Here is a 22,733-nt window from a genome sequence, read left to right as displayed (position 1 = left end):
AAATGCATAACGCTTCTTGCCTCAGGCAGAGGCGCGTATCAATTCAGAAATATGGACATAATCAAGTCTCAGTAATTACAAGGAAATGATTAACTTTTTCTATACTTAAAGCACACATGCCCCGCGAGGCATAAAAGAGCTCAACGTTACCCCGCAAGTAAAGTCGTATACGAAACGCAGATCGATAGTGCAATTAACTCACGCGAGTGCACGAACAGCTTATTTCCCATACAATTTTTATCTTTAATAGATTACATTTGGCATACGTAATGCAAGAAAGAGAGCTTTTACAAGTGCTGCGTGAAGCGACGCGGTCGCCGCAGGGAACGTATCTCGCGAACGTATGCGCATGAATGCCGCATTAGAGCGCGCGTGTATTTACGACGAGATTATCCACGGGGCCTAATGATTAATTGTACGTCACGATTGATCTAATCATCGGCTAAGAAACGAATGCCGTGTGTCTCGGACACAATCGGCCGAGCGAGCGGGGCGGTTAAAGGTTGGCTGCGCTCCGCGACCTTAATTACTATGTCGACTAATCGATCGCGCGCGCATTGTGATCGTACTATAATGCTTGACACGGGTACCAGCATACGCAACCGCTTCACCGCTTCAATAGCATCTTAATTACCGGTCAGATAATCCGATTCAGCCACTTGTGTATGTATCGATAGTAGCTCCGAGCCTCGTGTCAATCGAGTATTGAGTCGGAAAAGATATCATCTCGAAGTTACCGAACTGTGCTCCGGAAGTGACTCGAAGACAGAGATAGCGTTTAAACAATTTCCATTTTGCTTCGATTCTAACAACAGGACGAAGCTTTTTAATAAAATTGAGGACTTGTCCCAGACACCATTAATTTGAGATCAGATCTATTTGAAACAATAGCTTAGGAAAGTGTTGTCGGTTTGCCGAAAATCCGCGATAAATTCTTGAAATCCACGAATTCACGATCGTAACGCGATATAAAACTACGGTCGCTGCGTTTATCGCCACGGATATTTTCGTCGCTGAAATAATGAGTCGCAGGAAGGGTTCTCTAAGCTCGGCAAGATAAGCATCGGGGAACGGTCGGCGGTAGTCGAGGAACCCCATAACCTCTCCCTCCCCCTTCCCCCCGTTAATTAGCCAAAAAGTGAGTTCTCTCGTACGGTCCCCTCGCTTTTCTTTTCTACGCTGCTACACACCACGACGGCACCACCGCCGTGAATAAAGTATGGTCCCGCGTTCCTCCTCCCCGCGAAACCTCCCGGTGTATCCCCCCCCGACTATCCGGTACGTACGAGCTCTCGCCCCCTCGCATACAAGAGAAGAACCAAGACCAGCCAAAGAGAGCCCCACGGCGCGTTCGCCGTAGTTCTTTCTCCGGCTCGCAACATCCTCAGTGGACCTCTCTCTTTCCGTCTTCTTCTCTCGCGCCGAACGGCCGATCCTAATCTCGATAATGACGCGTAATGGCTGCTGGCGTGAATGTAGCTCTTTGTCCGTGGCTCCTGTACCGGTCGTATATCTGTCCGGTACGGGAATCGCGCCATTTCACCCCGGCGAAAAGCACAGGGAGGCCGAAACGGCCGTTTCCAGACTCTTTTTCTACGTTCACGTCGCGTCTCCCAGTCGGCCCCCCCCCGCTCTCCCACGCCCTTGTCCCCGTCCAACCCTCTCCGGGTTCCAATCTCTATGTTTTGGCAAGACGCTTTCTCGAGAATCACGCTTAATCACTCTGTTCCGCGTAATGCCAGGACCAACGAGCCGTTTGTATACGTGTGTGTGTGATTTTTTTGTAATTTTATTTTTGCAGGAGCGGTTATGAGAGTTCGATGACCACGGGCCCGCGGACCATCGACGCTACCATGGACTACCTGCAGACGTGCCTCATCTTTTACCTGCTGATCCTCTGCTTCTGCGGCGGACGTTCCATAGACATATGTAAGTAGATATGTTAATTCGATCACAGTTGATACAATTTCAAACTTCAAATCGAATTCGTACATATACATATATGTATATATTTCTTCATCGACGTTGATGAAGGCTTAAATAATGACGATCGACTCAACAACCATAAATTATAGAATAATCGGCATATCAGGTATCAAATAATGTAAAAATCAAGTTAACGGGTTGGCGATAAGATAGAAATATAGCATTGGTGATGATGTGATGTTTATCGCTCAACAACAGAGAGAGACGATTCTCTTTTTGGGCAAGATGAAGAAATCGTGGCGAGATCATGATTGAAAGACGTGTTTACATCCAAGGCTATATAATTTTACCCCGAGGCGGGAGCCTCTCTCGCCACCGCGGTTTCACTCGATAAAAACAGAAAGGCATCCCGGTGCCCTCCCCCTCGTACCGCATTGCCCTTTGCCTTACATTAAACCTCGAGGCTCGGTTTCTACTCGGCTTGGTTTCCATCCCATTGACTCCGGCGGCCCGAGCCACCCTCGTCGTGTCAGGTAAACAGGGCGAGAAACTTGCAAAGTATCCGCCAAGAGTTCCGAAGTCAGCTCCGGGAAAGGCTTTTAGGTACTCGTTCGTGAAATCGAGCTCGAAACTTACGTATACGGGACGTATTTCGCACCCGAAGAATTTCTCGAGCAGGATCGAAAGATGGATCATGATGGTCTCTCGATTCGGTCGCACCGCACAACGCGGTACCATCCCTTTTCCTGGATGAGTGAGTAGATACGAGTTATACCGAGCGCAAAGTTTTCAAAATGTGAAATTTTGCGTTACGAGCACGAAGCTACATAATTATTCTGATATTACGTGATTTTAACTTGCGAAATTAGACTCATAAAAACTCTATTACGTAAGGAGTATTGAACAAGAGTCACAAACCGCGCGCTCGACGAGTTCTTGACAACTTTATCCATGATAGTACTATAAAGTTTGTAAGTGTATCGGTAATCGGCTTATACTTTAACGCTAAATATATCCAGACGCGTACGGGAACATACTAAATCAGGAAAGTCGATGTTAACTTTTCTAACTCTTGGAACCTATGCAGCGTACTATTTGACCTCAAAAGCCGATACTTGGGCTACCCTTTGATCCTGCTTATACTTACACTTGAGCGTGCCGATGTAATCCCGGAAAACAACTATATAACGTAAACTTCGCTAATTAAATTCTATCTGGTTATCAAAGCAGCTCAACATAATACTTTAAAATAACAAAACAGAACAACGGTGATTAAAGCAACATTCTGTACGAAGAAAAAGCTGCATATTGCAGCTAGATGTGATCATTTAACAGTACAGTCAAAATAACAATCTATCAATTAACTGTTAACCGATAATAAAAGCATCAGACTAAATTGTCACGACAGACGTAGACGTTCCTCGGTTCTTTCGGTCAAGCTCCTTTTTATTCGCGCGTAAGAGAAGCAGGTCACGGCGCATTTCGAATTCGCTCCACCGTACTTGGAATCCAATAGAATCGCGCTTCGAATACCGGTCACCGAGAGATCCATAGAGGCGTTCGGGCGTAGGTGGTGCATCGGCGTGCTCTGCATAAGAGGAGCATCGAGCGGAGCAGCGCCGAAATATATAAATAGTCTCGTACGAAAGACTTGGACGGAGGAGACGATTGCGGGGGATTGCCCCCCTCCCCCTCCCCGCAACGACTGAACTTGTACATTGAACCACGTCGGTAAATTCGCGGTTGTGTTAAGCGAGCCGGTCAGCTGTGGCCGATCGGGGGAGAGCTGAAAGGGGTCCCCGAGCAGTTGAAGCGCGCATAAATTGCAATGTTAATGTTGCCGGCGATACATAAACATGTTGCACGTCGGTCGAATTGCGGTGCCCGCGCGTACTGCACACCCTCTAGATGCCTGCTTGCCTGCGTGCGTGCGTGCGTGCGTGCGTGCGTGCGTGCGAGGGTGTGTTCGATTTTGTGTATAGCGAGAGGGCGGTTGGTAAACGGTATATGCACGTATATAGACGCGTGCCTAGACGAGAGAGCGAGTAGTCGTCGTCGTTTGTGCGTGTATATTAACGCGCCCGCGCGCTTCGCGTCGGTGTCGCGTAATTGCAGGGTGGACGCGAAAGTGTACGTGCACATACGAGCGGACGAGTGTGCACCGGAGAGTCGGAGTGATAGGATAGGCAATTGTACAGATGCGTCATCCGGCAGGGATGTATCTGACGTAGCGAGATTTAACGCGAGCGACACATGTGGCGAACGATCGCCTTTTTTGCATTCCGCCACGAGATTCATTGTTAACAGCGACTACGATGACGTAGCTAGGTGGTGAAACATAGCGTATAGATACGCCGATAGATATGACTCAGCCCCTAAATAAATTACGAACGTATAACACGCGAACGCATTAACTTTAATAGTTGTAAATTAATACGTGGTATATATAATAAATGAGCATGCGTATAACACACTCGTGTGTTTGTCGCATCGAGGAACACGTCGAAAACAGGCGGTATAGGAGTGTAATTCGGGGAGGAAAACCGTCACGCAACGGAGCCCTCCGTTTTATAACATTGTCATCCCTCTGTTACCCTCTCGGTCCTCAGCCCTCCTTCCCAATTATCTACGGATCCATTAGGCCCTAGCGTGATAATGACGAAATTATTGCTGGAGTCTTCAGCGTATTAACATAACAATGCGGCAATTAACGCGTTATTGCCCTTCGTCCACGCTCTGTCGCCAACCCATACGTCGATACGAAGCGTAGGATGTCGTTAATTGGAGAAAGGGATTTCCAAATAAAAATAATATGAAAGTCTGCTCGTTTTAAACTTCTATAATAATAAAAAGTGTTATGATAAATATATATAATAAAACGTATCAAAAAGAACATTACATGTAAATTAGACGAATTTAATATGCGTATTATTGTATATATTGTAATATTTTTTTTAATGATTAGAGAGAGAGAGAGTATAATTTGCATCGAACATCACACAAGTCGAGCCTGATCACGAATATCCCTTATTTGCGAAGAACGCTATAATTGAGACAATCACGCATCCTACATGTGCGGATTAGCGGATTATTTGTTCAGTCACCTATGCATGCGCACAAATAATTCTCATGGCCGTATTCCCTTCGTATAGATACAGTTATCAAAACATTCCCCGGGTTATCATTACAACTTGTCACTCCTTTGTACGCTCGGGGCAGCCGTTAATACCGGCTGACAGCTTCTGCGGGGCTTGTTTGAAAGACGCGATTATTCCGTACGACAAAGGCACCGCCGACACTTTCTGCACGTGTACGTCGTATGTCTCTCGGATATAAAATCCCCGCGACGTAAACATTCCCAAGCTGGTATTCCGACATCTGTTCCTTACCCTCCGCGCCGAGGCTCCGATCTCCACCGTTCGGCTTGATCACGCGCCAGAACCCGACAGTTTACGCACGCCCGCGTACAACACCAACTTCAGATCTCTTCGTCCTTAACGACTCCGGATAAATCGCCTCGAGTGCAATCGACTTAACTCCCGCCGTCTCTCGGCAAAGGCGCAGCCTTTGGGCACATATCCGGCGAACGAGGAGTGAATCGGGAGAATCAAGTGGGATTGACATGTTGAAAGGACGTCAGCTTGAGAGACGCCCGAGCGAGATAATCCTCCGGCTTTCCGCGTTCCCTCGATCGCGGATCGCTATTTTTCGATCGGGGCGATATATCCTCCGGACTCTATCCGAGATCTTCGTCTCGAAATATACACGAGCGAGAGCGATCATCGTTGTTCATCGCCGCGTCGCGATAAACCCTTTTCGTATCTCATCAGGATCGACCTGAGCGACGGCGCGGCGTCCCGGCGCGGCGGCATCGCGGAATGTATCGAGCAACGAGGACGAATCCGGGGAGAGAATCCGAGGGATGTCTCGCGCTTGACGCGCTGAAAGGACGTCAACTGTCAGACCGTCGACTAGTGACGTCGAGTGTAATAATCTCCGACTTTCGGGTTCGAAGGGCGTGCGTCAATCCGCCGTGCCGCGCGGATCTGTATTTTCATAAGGCCGACCCACGAAAGCAAACACCGCGTGCCCGACTGCACGAGCACGAAGGGTTCGTGCCCTAAAACGCTCTTCGCGCATTCTGACATCAGCTGGAACGAAAGAATTAGACGACGTTCGAGGAGGTCCTTCATTCGAGCAAGGATTTACATTCTTAACTGACACGCTTTCTTTCTATCTGCATAAAAGAGTATTAAAAATTTTCGAGAAAATTTCCCGAGTAGTATTTATATAATAGTATTATAATTATACATTTTCTTTCTTTTTCATCTTAAAGTAAAAAAATTAAATTACGTTATGAATAATGTCCGGATAAATTTTTCGCGATTTCGTTTCTAAAGATAAATAGCTGTTAAAGTAGATATTTTTTACGAAGCAATGTCAATATACAGTGTCTACTTTTCTTTGTACCTATCTATTAACGTCAGACACATCAGAGAATAAAACTGCTTAGTTTTGATAAATCCAGGCCACGAAGGCACGAACCCCCGTACAAAGGGGTTGTATTTTCGACCCTCGAGGTCTAAGTAACGCACGCAACACGAGACGGTGATTTCCAGTCCACGCCTAGGGGGTTTCAAGGGTGGAACGGTCGCGGCGCGGTAGAGAAGGACGCGGACGCGCGGTGAACGGGATGAGATAGAGCGAGAAAGAAGCAGGGACCTTGGAGAAGTAGGAGGGACGAAAGGGCCGGTGTAAAAGTAGTACTTCCGTTCTGCCAGCCGTCGCGGCGCCAGGAGGACGGGCATGCGCGTTTTCGTCGACGCCAAGTTACCTTCCACCTAGAACGAATGTTTGTTTTCTCTGAAAGAGGCGAAAATGGCTCCCCAAGTCTGACAATGCCCGAGGAAACCGCGCCTCATGGCTTTCACGGCCCTACGAAAGGGTGCAGCGCATTACCCAGGGGGGAGGGGGGCAAGCACGAACTTCTTTCGGGGTCGACGCTCTTACAAACATTCATTCTAATTTCGCCGATGCCCCGGAAAACGGGCGCGGCATTACAGTCGAAAGGGAGAAACCTTGCGGTGCAGGTGTCCACCTGCTAATTCCGTTGAGCAAACATAACGAACCGAGTCCCGAGTCCCGTCGTAGTTGAGCCGTGCGGAGAAGCTGATTATCATTAACATACAAACGACTAGACAGTACCCAAGTTACATCTTGCGTAGAATTTAATCTGGATTAAATGTCGGTATTGCGGTATCGCGGTCACGTTATATACCTGCCCTCGATACGACGATGTAACAAATGCATCTTAAAGGATTTGAAATGAAACTTGAAATAAAATTTGTATTTTCTTAACGATTTGCAATTTCACTATAGTGCTTTGCAAGATAGCTATTTAATGTCTTCATATTTGAAGAATATGCACGATATAATAAAACATCTCTCTTTACAATGTTTAAGGATATGTATGATTGCAGGAGACAGCTCGTACGTTATAATTAGTCGAGACGTTTTGACGTAAAGAAAAAAACAAAGATTGAGTTAACCCGAGGATTAGGTGCGAGTCATGATTTATGCGCTAATATCGTGCTGCAATGAGATGGGGAAGTTTAATATGTTTTTCGTGAAAGTCCCGGTGCGTAATTAATTTACATTCGTGCCCGAGGAGAGAGAAGTGCGAGTAAGCGCACCGAAAGCCGACCGCGACTCTGGTGCGCCGTCATTAATAATAATCCCGGAATTAACAAAGGAAGGGTGATGCGAATTATTAAATTCACCGAGATAGAAAAGCTCGTTGTTGGTGTCTACCCTCACCGCACTTCCTCTATTTTTCTTCCCTAATTTGCCGAGAGATTCGTTAGTCTTCTGTGCAATTTGCTTTGCCATTATTATAAAAGCCGCGCTAATTACTCGCCATATTCGTCTACCAAAGACGATATCTTTGACTTCGTCCGGGATGAAGGGAACAAAATTATGTATATGAGACGTGATGTGTGTAAATCCATAACGAGAACGAGCATCCGCTTGTGTATCGCAGCAAATTACATGAATTTTTTTGAAAAATTACAGAGAAAAACATAGCCATTTCCATAGTCAAACGACTACACCGAGTATATATTAAATTATTAAAGTCAGCCTCACCTAGCGGATAAAGACGTGACTTACCACTGTGTTAAAGGTTAATTCAGAACCATTCTCAGTTGCCTGAAGAAGGAGTGGTTCGCTACCTCGAGTGCGATGTGAATGCTTCGCGGGAGAGGACAAACGACGGCGGAGTGGGAGATCCGTTCTTGTAAAGGAAGAGATTTACGATATTGCGCAATTCGTAGATCTCTAACAAATCGCGCAGCCTTCATCGCCGCCTCAACTTGTAACTTAACCGTTGGAAGTCTGATTCAACGCCAAGACGTTTCAATTACCATTTCAGTATTTCGAGATTCGTGGCGGAGAAAATCGTTTATCAACTCGACGTGCACGCAGATATATATATTGCATATAGAACATACGAAATGTGGAGGCGGAGAAAAAACTGTACTTCCGCGGTACTCTCAGACTATCAAGTAACAACAGATACAAAAGCAACGCTGGGTGCTGGCCCAGCACTGCTGGGATACGCGCCGGAAGAATTTCTCTGAGAATTTATTACGATTTTTCTATTACAATCTCTCTTACGTCGCCTCGAACGTATTGCGTTCTCCTCCAGGCGGCGGCTTGTTCGCCGACCGTTTCGTGGTTGTCTCGGGTTTCGCAGAGTAAAGGAGAGCCGTCTCTCTGGAAAGAAGCGGTTATCAGTTTGACAGTGACGCGGTTAAAGAAGGAGAGCGAGAACGAGAGCGGGCGGGCGAAGACGAGAGACCGACGTTGAGATGGTGAGGAGGGGTTGCGAAGGCATTCAATTTCCCTCTTCTCGCGGATGGAGGGCGGCACACACCCTTCCGTTCGGAGCTGTCACTCCCCGAGAATTATGGTCGCCGAATGAGTGGCTGGGGCGGGCCAAACGTCGCATAACTTACTTCTTCTTCTTCTTCTTCTTCTTCTGCCCGTTCCCCTGCACTCTTTTCCAGGATGTCTATAAATACAAGAATCGAACTCGGCCTGCCTACTCGGAGCCTAACTACTCGAAGACGATCTCGGAGCGTAAGCCTTCTCGTTGCTGGATGCTGCTCACCGCGCGTCACCGTCGCATCGGGCGCGTACCGGAAGGAGCGCGACGGGAAGACGATCGATCTCCGAGAGTCGTGTGTCGCACACCGGATAGCAATGATTACGAAACTTATTTGTCTGAATGCATTTTTTGTCGCTTCAATGAAACTCGAGACAGTCCCCGAGTATTTTTAGCTTGATATAGGTCTGGCGATGATTACTAGAAATTCTTCTGTATAATTGTTTCCTCGTCTCCCGGAGCGGTGAAAGTGAAGAGAACGAATGATGAAAAATAGGGATATTATTCTCTGTAAACTTTTATATCTTGAATTTTTGTTGCATATCTATATGAAAGATACGTAATGCGACTTTTTTCACAACTCGAGAGAATATTAACAAGTGAGATGTAAACAAATAAATTAAAATTTTTACCTAAAACTTCACTAACTAATACATTCAGCAATCTTAAGAAACATGGTTTTATAACTCATGCTTCCTTTTTTATTTTTAAAAATGTATTGAAATTGATATCGTGTTGCAAAATTTATAGATTCGCTTTAAGTCAAATACACAAATCGTTTATAAATTAAACTTGCATGTATGTTGTCCTATCGTTTTGCGTTAATCGGATAATTAAGGACTGCTATTTAGTTAAAGTGAATAAATGTTTTTACCTTTTTTTTTTAAATCTCATTCAAACCCGAAATCTTCGGCGCCGTTTGGAAGAAGTAGATGTTTACAACCCTCTTATTTACGCCAGACATCTTTTCGATGCCAGACAGACATCCGCGACGATGAAGGAAGCGGTCGGAAGAAAAGTTTGTGGATTTAAGATCGTTGGACGAATAAACGAGCTCGATAATCGTTGACGGTTCCGACGATGGCTCAGGAAACAGCTGTCGTTAGGGTCATTCGGAGTTGAATTTTCTCCACGGATTTATCGAGTTTACCGAAGCGCCGCTCAAGTCTCGCCACGATTTCTCGCTAAGGAGCTGTATATCATTCGCTCGTTTCCCGAGAACCTGGCGCGATCTCTCTGCTACGCCAACAGATCTGCTTTGACCTCTTCTCAAGGTACAACGGCTCGTTCTCGTTCGCGAGTGCTGCTTTGATCATCGGCAGGCCTGCGCGGATATATAATTTCAAGTCATCCCCGACACTTATCTTTCTTCGATTTCAAATGGAAATCCGTTCGCGGTATCGTGTTAAGCGCCGTAATTATCGCGGAACGCGCGATCCGACCGAGCGATAAATACGGCGCTCCGGAGCGGCGGCGCCCGCGATGCCTTTTTCATCGTTTTCGCGACCGGCGCGGGTTTACACGAGTTGACTTCGAAAGAAGTAGCCCCGCGATGTTCAAGCGCATAATGAAACCTGATAAACTTCAGTTCTCGCCGAAAATAACGGCGCAACACGACTCTCTCGAGAAAATAAGGGCTCGTTTAAAACAGGCTTGTTTAAAACAACTTTTAATGACGACGGAAAGTTTAAGCTGGAAAGAGCATATCGTTGATGCGAGACAAACGATATATCAATTACATTACGTGACCTTTGATGGTTATGAAAAATGCTGCATAATGTTTTTTTATTAGATTTTATTCTGTTTTAAATGTCGAATAATTTTTTTTATTATAACAGCGTTTTAACTTAGGTATTTAATAATATTATATATTTAATATTAAAAAACTAAAAATTGATACAGAAATTAACGTCTATTCAGATTATCATTCAAGAGAAACTAATTTAACCGAGAAAATATCGTGTTATTAGGTTATTGAAGCTCTCCGAGGCAATTCGTACTGCACGCGTGTCTAAAATGGACTTTACATCCGAAGTTTATATCGTTTATTTATTCTCGCCCGAGACAAACATATAATTGAAGCAATTTCCTTTATTTGCAGCACAATGCATCGCACCCCTGGGGATGGAGTCGGGCGCGATTCCCGACGCGGACATCACTGCGAGCTCCAGCTTCGATAGCGGAAACGTCGGGCCGCATCGCGCACGGTGAGTGAATTACTGATTCGTTTACGCAGCGCGCATCACACACAAATCCGACGCAATACAAATCCGGAAATTTCATCATATTAGCTCGGCTTACGGACCGTGAAAAACGCAACGCAACGGCGCGCGGCGTGCGCGGTTCGCGTTGCGAGATCGACGGCATAATGCGGCGATATTCGAATCAACTTGCAGCATTCACCGGTTTCATATCTCGTCGAGAGCGCGGTGTCCGCGCGTCAACTAAAAGCCTACTCGGGAAGTTCTCGATCTGTCCACTCGTGACTCGTAACTGGCTCTCGATTATAGGCTATTTAAGAATGCCCGGCGCGCGGAACGACACGGCGGAAACGACGAGAGGCCGAAGAAGCGGAGAGTCATCATTCTCGTGAAAGATATCGCGATAGATCATCTACAAGTTGAGCAATTCGACGGGCTGCTGCGCGGGCGACACGTCCGTCATCCTGTCTGTCCTCGAGATAGTCGACGATCGACCGGTCGACCGGTCGCACCGTATATTAATCACACCCTACTAAACCGCAACGTCTAATTCGGCCCTCAGTCCCGCAATGAGGATTAATGACGCGCGGCGTCCCGCATGCAGAGCCATTTGTATCGGCCGTTCCGAAGCTCTTAGACGTCGTTAACGTGCCCCGTAGCATACTCCTTTGATTATGCGTGTCAGCTAATTACCATTCCGGCGAGACAAACGCGCGACGACGAGGTAGACGGACGGGAGTACAACGTGCGGGCGGGGGACGAATGTCCAAACGCAAGGGAGAATCATCGGGACCACCTAGCGCGCTAATAAACTCGCGCTCTCGCAAGACATTAGTCGCTCCACCACGTGCCCTTTCGCCCGTAATTGAAATTCTGCTGTATTAACCGAGTCATGCGTGAATTTTCAATATTCCGCGGGATGTAATCAACTCTCGTCACTATTAATCAATCGTCGATGCGTGAACATAAAACAGATTATTGCATGAAATTAATTGCGGCGTGTATCGAGGCATAGGTAATCAGTCGATAGATGAAACGGAGATACGTGCAAGTCAATTTCGCAATCGATAACGTCACGCGAGAGCCCCTTCGGTGCAACAACCGCCAGTATCGTTTCAGGCCGCATTGTCGACTAGGAACTTCTTTGACGGCATTTTTGAGGCTTCGCGGTATTACGGGCTTCGCGCGGCGAATACCCTACTTACCTATCCGCTTACCATAAACTACTTCTATCTAGTATCTATAGTAGTCGGAACAGCAGTTTACTTTGTAAGGCTTAAATTAAAAAAAAATCACGAAATCCTACAATTCGCCAATTTGCAGATACAATACCTTCCAAAAAAATATCCTTTACAGTACATTACTCATATTTACACGTTAATCGTTTTACAGTTACTTGATATATTGTAATAAAATTTACGGTGTATATATCAATATACTCGCATAAATGGAAAAATATTATCCTCGCGAAGAAATCCTCTCGATCGTTCAACAACAACCCCGACGACGTCGCTCGAGAGGATCTTATTCACCTTAGCAACGGATCATTTCCCTCCGTGTTCCTAAGTCCCGACCTCGGAGAGAGCGACGCGCATCTCTCCAGTTCGACAAACCATTCCTCCTCGATAATCGGTTCCTCCGTCTAAGGACCCCGCTCCGATTCCGCCGACGTGGCAGCCTCGCTGTTCAAGTCGGCGTAATCGTCCGTTCTGAGATTTATCGCGGACCAGGAGTGCGCCGTGCGCGTGGAATGTCTTTGATGCCCCCGGACTGTATCAAAGTGGCAGCCAGGCAGTTCGAGGTCTCTTAATGGGCTATGAGTTATGATCTTTGGCGGTATGGCGGATATTACTCCTTTCTCTTTCTCGTTCTTCTTCCCGGCACCCGCGTCCACGCGCCGTTTCTACATCCGTGCATCTCCGGCTTCCTTTTGCTCGTTCTCTATGCGTTCCGCCTCTTCCTCGCTCCTCTTCTCTCTTCCTGTCCTGTCCTCTCGCGCTGTTTCACTCTGTATTCTCCTTGCCAAACTACGCCGGGAAGCGCCCTTAGACAGACACACGGCAAATCCTAGTCGGCCGGCTTTTACTGTCTTCCACGTCAAAGCAACACTTAAAGTTCTGACACTTCAGAGAGGACGGTAGCTCACCTCTTTATTGCGCGAGAACATTTTTGCTCGTCGCGCGTACACGAGTTCCGCCGGCGGATTCATTTGGCACCCGCCACACCCGCTTCTCTCTTCGGGGGTCTCATCTCTCTTTTTCTTCCCTTCCTTAAATTTTTCCTTCGCCGTACACTCGTCCCCGTCGTGTTTCGTATAAGGCGGCACCCTCGCGTCTCGCGTCGTCGTAAGCGAGGGATCCCGCCGGGAAATTCCCGAAGAAATGCTTTCATAAACTTTTCATAGTTAATAAATGCGCCCACGACAAAATTCACGTCACGATGCGGCGTGCCATGCTCCTCGGTAAATATGCTTTATTAATAAATGCCTATAAAGTAATACCGCTTCGTGGATTATCATGTCCACGGCCCGGGATAGCAGTAATTTACGACGACAGAAAGAATTCGAAACAGATTCGCTCTCGTCGGCTTAGTTTACGAGCCGTGGAATCGTATCCACAAGCGTATCACGGCCATGCGTATTTCATGGCCATATCGCGGACGACACAGGGAAGCTTTTTAATGCCATAGACGAGCCCGCGAAAGGTATATGCGAATACAATTATTAGCCAGCTCTCGAAGTGGCTTCGCCGCCATTTCCCCGCGACGGTGTCAGCTCATCTTTAATTCATGTCATCCGGGACTTCGGTTCGATCGATAAATTATAATTTCATCCCGTATCGCGTTGGCGAGAGCTGACGGTTATCCGTCAGACACGCGGCCGATCACGTATTTATACGATTTCCTCTGTGCGCGACCGATGCCGGCGGTGCTTCCGCTCGGCTCTCGGTATTCATCCACCGCGATAACGGCGTTTTCTTATCAACTAAATGTGGGCGCGAATTCTCCGCACGCCGCAAATCCCGAACGAACATTCAAAGAGAGATTTCAATATTACGAGGCCGCGCGCTATATTCTTCGTATTCCGCATTCCGCATTCAGGAAGGTTTACCTAATTCTGAAGTGCCGTTTCTTTAGAACGTTCTTATATGGAGCTATAAATGAGAAATACAGCGAATCGAAATATAATAAACCTAAACCTCTCTGAATTTACATGGAGATAAGAATGTATGAATCCGTAAAAGCGTCACGCGAGACGGGAAAGTTCGGAGTCGCGTTGGCGACTCTTTTCCTTTCCTCACGCTAGGGGATTCCCCCGGAGAAGCTCTCTCTTTTTCCCTCGGCGATCGTAGCGCGATAAGAAAGCGGGAAAGGGAAAATAAAGGTCCGTAATCCCAGAACAAATATTTATTCTTCCAGGCTGAAGCAGGAGAGCCACGGAGGTGCCTGGTGTCCGAAGCAGCAGATCACGGCGGAGCCGCGCGAGTGGCTGGAAATCGATCTTCACACGGTGCACACGATCACGGCGACCGGCACTCAGGGCCGCTTCGGTAACGGCCAGGGTGTCGAGTATTCGGAGGCGTACATGCTGGAGTACTGGAGGCCGAAACTGGGAAAGTGGGTTCGCTATAGGAACTTGCATGGCGAAGAGGTGAATCTTACTACTCCATTATTCCGATCCATATCTTTATGTGAATAATGATTAACATACATACAGCACGTTAAATTGATGATACCTTTTGTCGAGAACGAATAGAAGTTCAGAATAATCGAGGTCAGGGATGTGCCTCGAAATAGTGCGATACAGAACGGCGTAATCGGCGTATTTATAGATTGCGAAGCAGCGGGTCAAAACGTACAAGATTCCCATACTGACAAGACCGCGGAATTCATTATATATAATCCGCTATCTAAAGCGACCGATTTAATCGTGCGAATCGGCAGCGCGCTGTAGAAAGACATTTCGCTGGACGATTTGATTCGACACAGCGATTGCGGCGATCCAATCCGCTAGTAGGGTTACGTACGGACGTAGTCACGCGGTTAAATTTAGTCGCGGGCAATACGCATAAAGCGCCGAGCGCGCGCACGCACGATTATTGAGAATGATTTGTAGTTGTGTCCGCGGGTATCTGCGGCGCGGCTACGGGTAGTAACTAAAGCGTGACGTTAACAAGACGTAAATCTCCGATGTAATATGCCGCGTTGGAGAGCGTACGGGGCGCGCGGTACGTGATGTAATTTACACAGATATACTGGTAACCGTGAACCTAAGTCTTTAATTAGCGCCGTCCGCAATAATCACATCGCTACCGGCGATCTACCCCGTCCGGCAGCGAGAATAAATTTCGCGCTCGGCAGTCGCGACCGGCGAATTTCGGCGAGTCGCGAAAGTGGTAATAAGATGACTCCTGGCGCGGCGTACGCTCGAATAATCCATAAATCCTCCGTCGTAATTCACCGGACTGGCTGGCGTACCCCAGCGTCGAAATCAAGGAAACGTCCACCTCGTGCACCTCGTAAAATCAGTCAGTGTCTCCGCGCGGCACGTGCCTATTTAACGCGTGCCTGCCTCGCGTTTCGGCTCGCGGAAATCTATCTCGAGCGCGGACTCGACGACTCACGAGCCGGAGAATGTCATCGATTTCCGAAAACTGACGAAAGGAAAGAGAGACCGAGCGCGTCCGGTCGCGTTCGGGGAGTAGCTTTCCTTGGGAGTTGGCAGGCGCGAGCTTATTTGTATAGAAGGGTGGATCAATAAAATGAGGGAAGAGAGAAGGTCGTAGCGTGCAGACGGGTCAGACGATTCCGGCTCACCTACATAGGCGTACCTGTCTGGATATATGCGAATCCTTTTGGTAGCGCGCGTATCCGACGAAGGTCGAATCCGTAGGAACGCGGACCGAGCCACATTTGCATGCAGCCGCGAAGCGACTTGCTTTTCCTATATACGTATTACGTGCAGTTCCCTTAATACGGACGCTACGTACATTTCTAACATTTCCATCTGTGTATTTTAAGATATCATCTGGTACCAAGCACCAAGGCTGATTGTACGCACGATAAATTATTTAAAATAATCAATTATTTAATTCAACCGATGAAGCACTATTATTAACATCTATATATATAATATACATTGATATCGATACTGTAAGATTCATATCATAACAAAGTTGAAAATCTGTAAACAATACCAATGCATGCATTTGCCTCTCATTGTCGCAGTTACGAATTATGAGTCATAAGATGAAAGAATGTTTCTCATTTTAACAAACGTAAAAAAGATTTGTGGAGAGAAGTACTTAACCCTTAAATGCCACACCTCTCAAGAATCTCGTAAATGACACATGGGGTCTAAAAGACTCCAGCATGAAAAATGTCTCCTTACTTATTGATTTTTTGATATTTAGTTATGAAAATTATTTTCAATGTTGTTCAAGGCTTAGAAAAGAGAATAAAATGCTTATATTGTTAAAATTTCAATTTCAACATAGTATAAAAAATTAAGATCGCCAACAGTTAAAATATTGGCTCCAAAATCAAAAAAATAAAAAATAATAAATAAATAAATATGAGCTCCATTTTTGGCGGGAACATTTGAAAATATATCATTCTAAAGGGTCTGGGGTCCGCTGGACCCCGGGTGGCATTTAAGGGTTAATGTAAAGATTCAGCTAATTTGTTGTACATTCCATTTCTCCTATAAAAAGGAAGGTCATAAAAATTTTATGAAGTCTCGGAATTATGAAAAATACTTCTATTGATTTATGCGTAGCCATTATTTCACAGCAACTCTCAATACGATTCTCTTGATAGAAAGAAAATAAATGAAATATCCGAGAAATATCTTTCATCTTGTAATCATTTGCATATCCCATATAATTCGCTTGTGGCGCGATGTAAGGTACCTGTTGGAATGGAAGGGCCCACCCAGAAAACATCAGCAGTAGGGATAAACCTGCAGAAATTTGTGTCTCTTCCTCCCGCTGTGCGCTCCGCGTTATCCCTCGCTTAATTACACCACGGGACTCGGTTTATCCGAGGCATAATCTTTCTTAATAACCCCGGTCCGATGTGGACGACATCACCGATAGAAACAACGCAGCTGTCATCGTCTATATTTTACATTCAATGATCTTGAACGCGACGACTATTAAAAATAGTGTCCTAAGAGAAGATAATTCATTTTAATATCCGATAATAGCAGATAGAATAGATAATATGCGTTATTGCCTTGGTATCGGGTCCTCTGATGTCCAATTAATGTCTGATTGTGAGCATATACATTACCGCTCAAAAGTATTTGCCATCCTAGAAAAAATGTAAAACATTCTAGTTTTTTGCAGTAAACTCAATTTAAAGTAGAGATTATTGCATGGTACGTACTCATTGTTAACAAAACTAATGTTATATTGGTATCCCTTACTTCCTAATTTCATGTAATTATTTTGCGTACGGAAAATCTCAAATAATGAATACATTTTCCGAGATCATCACGTTGGTTTTGTAGAAGCCAAAAATCAATTACAAAATTAATCAACAAAATGCCTACTGTGTATAGGGCTGCGATAAAAAAACGTGACGGCTACATTAATGAGGTAAAAATTGAAAATAATGTTACTTTCTTGTCAAATCATTTAACATTGTTTAAATAACATGTAACCATCTATCCATGCAATAAAGACATGTAGCAAATTATTAACTTTTATTAAAATTTTATTAATAAACTCATCTCTAATAAAATTTCTCTCGAAATTTTTTTAAGGTGGCTTTTGAGCGGTAGTGCTGAGCGGTACACATTAATTGATATTCAGTATTGGCAGTAATGCTATCACAAAAATCTACTAATGTATATCATAAATCCGCATAATCATCATGTGTCACCGAAAGTTTTCATTTAAATAAAGCCGTGAGATGTCTTATCCCTCATAATCTTCCACGACGACGCGTGGCCATCAACACCGCCTCTACGACGTTCAGCTACCAACGCTGCAACGGTAGCAGCCTACCGCGACCGATGCACACACACAAAAAGCAACACGCACAAAACATTAACATAAAATGGGTGTTGCTATCCGCCACGCCTTCGCACCACTTTGAGTCGCTCGTTGGAATTCGCCTACCACGAAAAGTGACGAGAAACTGCAGCGACACGGTCGAGGAATAATTTGAGAGACGATCGTTCACCTCGGCGTCGCGGCGTGCTTGAGAAAAGTCTTTCACGACAAAGCGGACCGACGTTGCTCGGGCCCCGGCCGGTCTGCGACGCGCGCGTGGGCGCGGAAGATAAATATCAAGATTACTTATTTTTCTCGGCGCACGTCTCAACGGCTCGTAAATGCCGTCGTAATTTGGCCTCGTCGCTCAGTGCCGTTCGCTCGGGGTCTTTCGGGAATTAAGATTCGCCGCCGCATCGGGGACCGACCGCACGCGAAACCGGCCGAAATCGCCGAATTGTGAGTCATCTTCGTAAAAAAATTCGATAGTGCAGCTGGTCGCGTCGCATCGTGCCGGCGAGTGTAACGAAATCTGGGTTATAAAGTAAGAACGCGCGATATAAATGACGGTACTAAATATCCAATGTACTTTTCAACAGCCAAGTCGAGACACCTCGATGGGGATTCTTCGTAAAAAAAATTACAAAACTACACACATTGTAGTACCTATATGAATATTTAAAGGAAGGGAGATATCCCACGTATATCCATGTATTCTAAAATTTTATCATTTTCCTGCATGGATTTTTTAAGTATCCAACATTCCACGTGCAAATATTCCATAGTAAATACTTCGCGGTGTATTAATACAAAGCTTTAACCCCTTCTCGCTTTCCGACGTGCGAAAATAACTCCAGATACAATCATCGGAGGAGAGAAACAGGATGCTATTACGTACATACACTCGGCAAAGCTACACACGTAACTGTCAACCTCCGGAAACGCCCACTATGCGATTCCGTCGCCTAGCAGAAAATTTCTCACGTGTCGGTTCATTGTATTTGCCCATCCGACGCCTTGGTACCGTCCGTTTCAATGTGCTAAACATCAGGTACCGCCGCGTCGCGGCGCAAATAAAACGGTGTCAGCTACCGGTCCCAATTACCGCGCCACCCAGCGCGGAACGTGCCGGTTCGCGCGGTCACGAGAATCATCTTTAAACGCGTTTCCCATCGTGCGATCGTGAGCTCACTTTTCTAGTGAATAGAAAAATCAAAAGGACACAAAATAGAAATAGATCCGCAAAAAGACGAGTGTATGGCTAACTGAATAATTCATTGTTAACCCTCACTCTTTCCGGCAGTCCAGCTGGATCTTTCCAGATTCGCGAATAAATCATAAAAGAATATCAAGTTTATTTTAAAAATACATTTACATAGTTATACAATGCGTGGAAAAATATGTCCGAATTTGTAGAAATTATTAATAATCGGCTTAATAATCGCGTTTATTTTTAGAAGCACATAATTGAAATAAAAAAAATTTGTATATGTATTAATTCATTTTCTACTATAAAATATGATAGCTTTATAAAGGCGAGTAAAACATAATGTCCTACTCTTGATAACTTTTTTGTTTTTTCAAGCGAGTGATAAAATTAGGTAGTTCAAAGTTAAGCTATTATCAAGCGCGTATTGTGCATTCAAAAATCGTTTTATTAAACAAATTCTTTGTAATACTTGATACCTTCTTATCATCTGTCCTGATGTACTACAAATGAATATTCGTAATTAAATTTAATCATAATGCATGTTGTGCGCAGAATCGATTAAGCATATTAAATTCATTAAAATCACGATATATAATAGAACCGTAATCTAATGAACACTATTTAACGCCCGACGAGCATAAGCATAACAGATAACAGAGAAGAAGGAAGAAACGTGGAAAGGGTAAAAATAGAAGATAAAGAAGTGTTTGCACCTGTCGGGATCGCGATGGTGATGGTTACACGGTCACGTAACCGACCATACGTGAGAATTCCGTGCGAGCGAGTCGAGAGGCGCTGGCGAGCTCATAAGTGGAAAATAAGAGGTCCTTTGTTCCAAAGGGCCTCTTCCCTCGACGACGACGCCGTCCGAGAAATTCCCGATCCTCCCTGGCGATATACGTTTCGACGGTCGACCGATCGAATAGAACGAGCCTTGTTCTATGCGAGAGCGAGAGAGAGAGAGAGAGAGAGAGAGAGAGAGAGAGAGAGAGAGAGAGAGAGAGAGAGAGAGAGAGAGAGAGAGAGAGAGAGAGAGAGAGAGAGAGAGAGAGAGAGAGAGAGAGAGAGAGAGAGAGAAGAGAGAGAGAGAGAGAGAGAGAGAGAGAGAGAGAGAGAGAGAGAGAGAGAGAGAGAGAGAGAGAGAGAGAGAGAGAGAGAGAGAGAGAAAGAGCGCGCGCCAAGCGCCAAGCGCCAAGCCTGAAATCACGCAACGCAGAAATACTACGGTGTGGCGTGGCGCAATTTATATTGCGCACTGGCGAAAAATTTCGCTATCTCCGCCGCCTGAGAATGTCCGTAAATGAGGCAAGGGTCAAGATTTTACACGGACGCTGATTCATCTCAGACGTCGGACGTCGCGGAATCTTGCATCTGTTTATTCACCGATAAAGTTAACATGACGTGTGCGCGTAGCATGAATAGTATCATTTAAACGTATCGTATTATACTTCATTCTGTCAATCACGATCTAATATACATCCGTATATCGCCTGCGTGTAGTAAGTTTGAATAGTTTGCGCGTCGAACGATGGATCTATCAATAGTCAATACAGATCATCGTTATGCAACTCCGATATAAAACAGCCGGAGATCTCTAGAATTAAAAAAATTCGGACAGACGAAAAATATATTCTCTTGCAAAACCACGTTCGACAATATTGACGCCAATTTCCAATATTCCGTTTGTTCAGGTTATCCAAGGGAACAGGAACACCTACCTGGAGTCGAAGCACGAACTGGATCCATCAATATGGGCGAGCAAAATTCGTTTCCTACCCTACAGCTACCACCGTCGCACCGTTTGCATGCGCGTCGAGCTCTACGGATGCCCTTGGAACGACGGCATCGTCTCCTACTCGATGCCCCAAGGTGACAAGCGCAACAATTGGGAATTCTTCGACGCGACTTACGATGGTTATTGGGACGGACAACTTCTTCGCGGTTTGGGACAACTGACAGACGGCAGGATCGGGCCGGAGTCCATTAAAATGAGTTACTTTGACAACTACGCCAGAAGTCAGGGATGGGTCGGCTGGAAGAACGAATCGAGGTCCGGGCATCCGCTCGAGATCAAATTCGAATTCGACCACGTCAGAGAATTCTCGGCCATTCACATCTACTGCAACAACCAATTCACTAAGGACATACAGGTAATATCTACTTGACATTTTACGTTTTAGTGTGTAACAAATGATTTTTTAAATTATAAATTTATAAAACAGAACCGCGCGTAAATTGAATTATCGTGCATATACTTATATTTCCCTAGAAATATCTTTCTTATATCAATATCTTACTTATATATATATTTTTTTTTGTTTAATATATTAAATATAAGACTTAAAATAGAAGACTTACTAAAAAAAAATCAGCTTAAAATTGATTTTATGATTGATGGTCGATTTCGAGATTCGTCCTATCTGTCACTGCCATTAGCTACGTATGTCCATTTATCACATCTCGCTATAAACTTCGAGATCGAGAGGATAACCGTGGCGAGACCGTATTTGTACGATAATAAGCGGGGAAAAACTATAAACGGATATGCGTACGGTATAGAGAGGAAATTGGAATGCCTCACGGCACTGACTTGTCGGTGAGAACGAAACGGCTGCTGAATAAAGTAGGCGGCTGGCGAAGGACGGAGAAAAAGGCGTAAAAAGGAAAGACGGACAGTCGCGGCGAAATGTGCGCGAAGATCCTCCACCAGCCTTTAATCCACGCCCAGAGAATAAAAAGACAAAAAAAAAGAAAGAATCCATAGGGTTGAGGAGACGGTATACGGCATGAAATCCAGTTTTCACGTTGGAGTCAAGGTCGGACGTAGGATGGGTAACGAGGCGCAACAACGGTTAGCCCCTGGGTTCGGCTGAAACGGACGGAAGGAGAAAAAGGAAACGACTCGCGGCTTGCTGGATCCGCGTTTCGCTTCAAGCGACGGCGGTGCGCGGTGGCTTTGCCGGAGACGTCAGTTTTTTCCGTAAAAATTTTTCGCCCCCACGGTCCTCTTTACGCCTGAGTGTTTACATAATGGCTCGCTGAACACTCGGCTAATGGCAGCGAGATGTATTTTAATAAAATAATTCGGCACTTAGATGCTCGAGATAGCGAGACATAATTTCAAGAAAAATTACCGGGCTACTCTAATAAGAGCTAAACGAACCAATTGAAAATAATTTGTGAACTACAGCGGAATGTCATTTAAACTTTGATCAGTAAATTTTATCAGTTAATGAAATGCTATATAGATGGAACATGAAACGAGAAAGCCTAGTTTGGAATGTATCAATCTCTTAAACTTCACAGACATAAATCTTTGCTATGGTTATCGAAATTTATTCGAGTCAATCGCACGTGCAATATCAAGCACAAGTTAGACGAGGTATATTGTATTTATCTTAATCCACTCAAACCAAAAGCATTGCTGATTCGATGAACGATCGATAATCACT

At 45.2% G+C, this 22,733-nt stretch overlaps 1 protein-coding gene across 2 annotated transcripts in view; it reads left to right on the top strand.

Annotated features, from left to right (window-relative positions):
* LOC139773759 (discoidin domain-containing receptor 2) overlaps positions 1 to 22,733 on the top strand; it is a 98,570-nt gene that overhangs the window by 64,851 nt on the left and 10,986 nt on the right. For both annotated transcript variants that reach the window (XM_071708464.1, XM_071708463.1), the window contains exons 2-5: positions 1,802 to 1,929; positions 10,974 to 11,079; positions 14,491 to 14,722; positions 20,973 to 21,431. In XM_071708464.1, the coding sequence (XP_071564565.1) occupies positions 1,821 to 1,929; positions 10,974 to 11,079; positions 14,491 to 14,722; positions 20,973 to 21,431 (906 nt within the window). In that variant the 5' untranslated portion in view covers positions 1,802 to 1,820. The remainder of the gene's footprint in view (positions 1 to 1,801; positions 1,930 to 10,973; positions 11,080 to 14,490; positions 14,723 to 20,972; positions 21,432 to 22,733) is intronic.

The sequence above is a fragment of the Temnothorax nylanderi genome, unplaced genomic scaffold, assembly GCF_030848795.1.
Source record: "Temnothorax nylanderi isolate EJ_2023f unplaced genomic scaffold, tnyl_v1.0 TNYL_tig0068_pilon, whole genome shotgun sequence".
Classification (NCBI taxonomy): domain Eukaryota; kingdom Metazoa; phylum Arthropoda; class Insecta; order Hymenoptera; family Formicidae; genus Temnothorax; species Temnothorax nylanderi.
The sequence above is the reverse complement of the archived record's forward strand: the minus strand, read 5'-3'. Positions and strand labels throughout refer to the sequence as shown.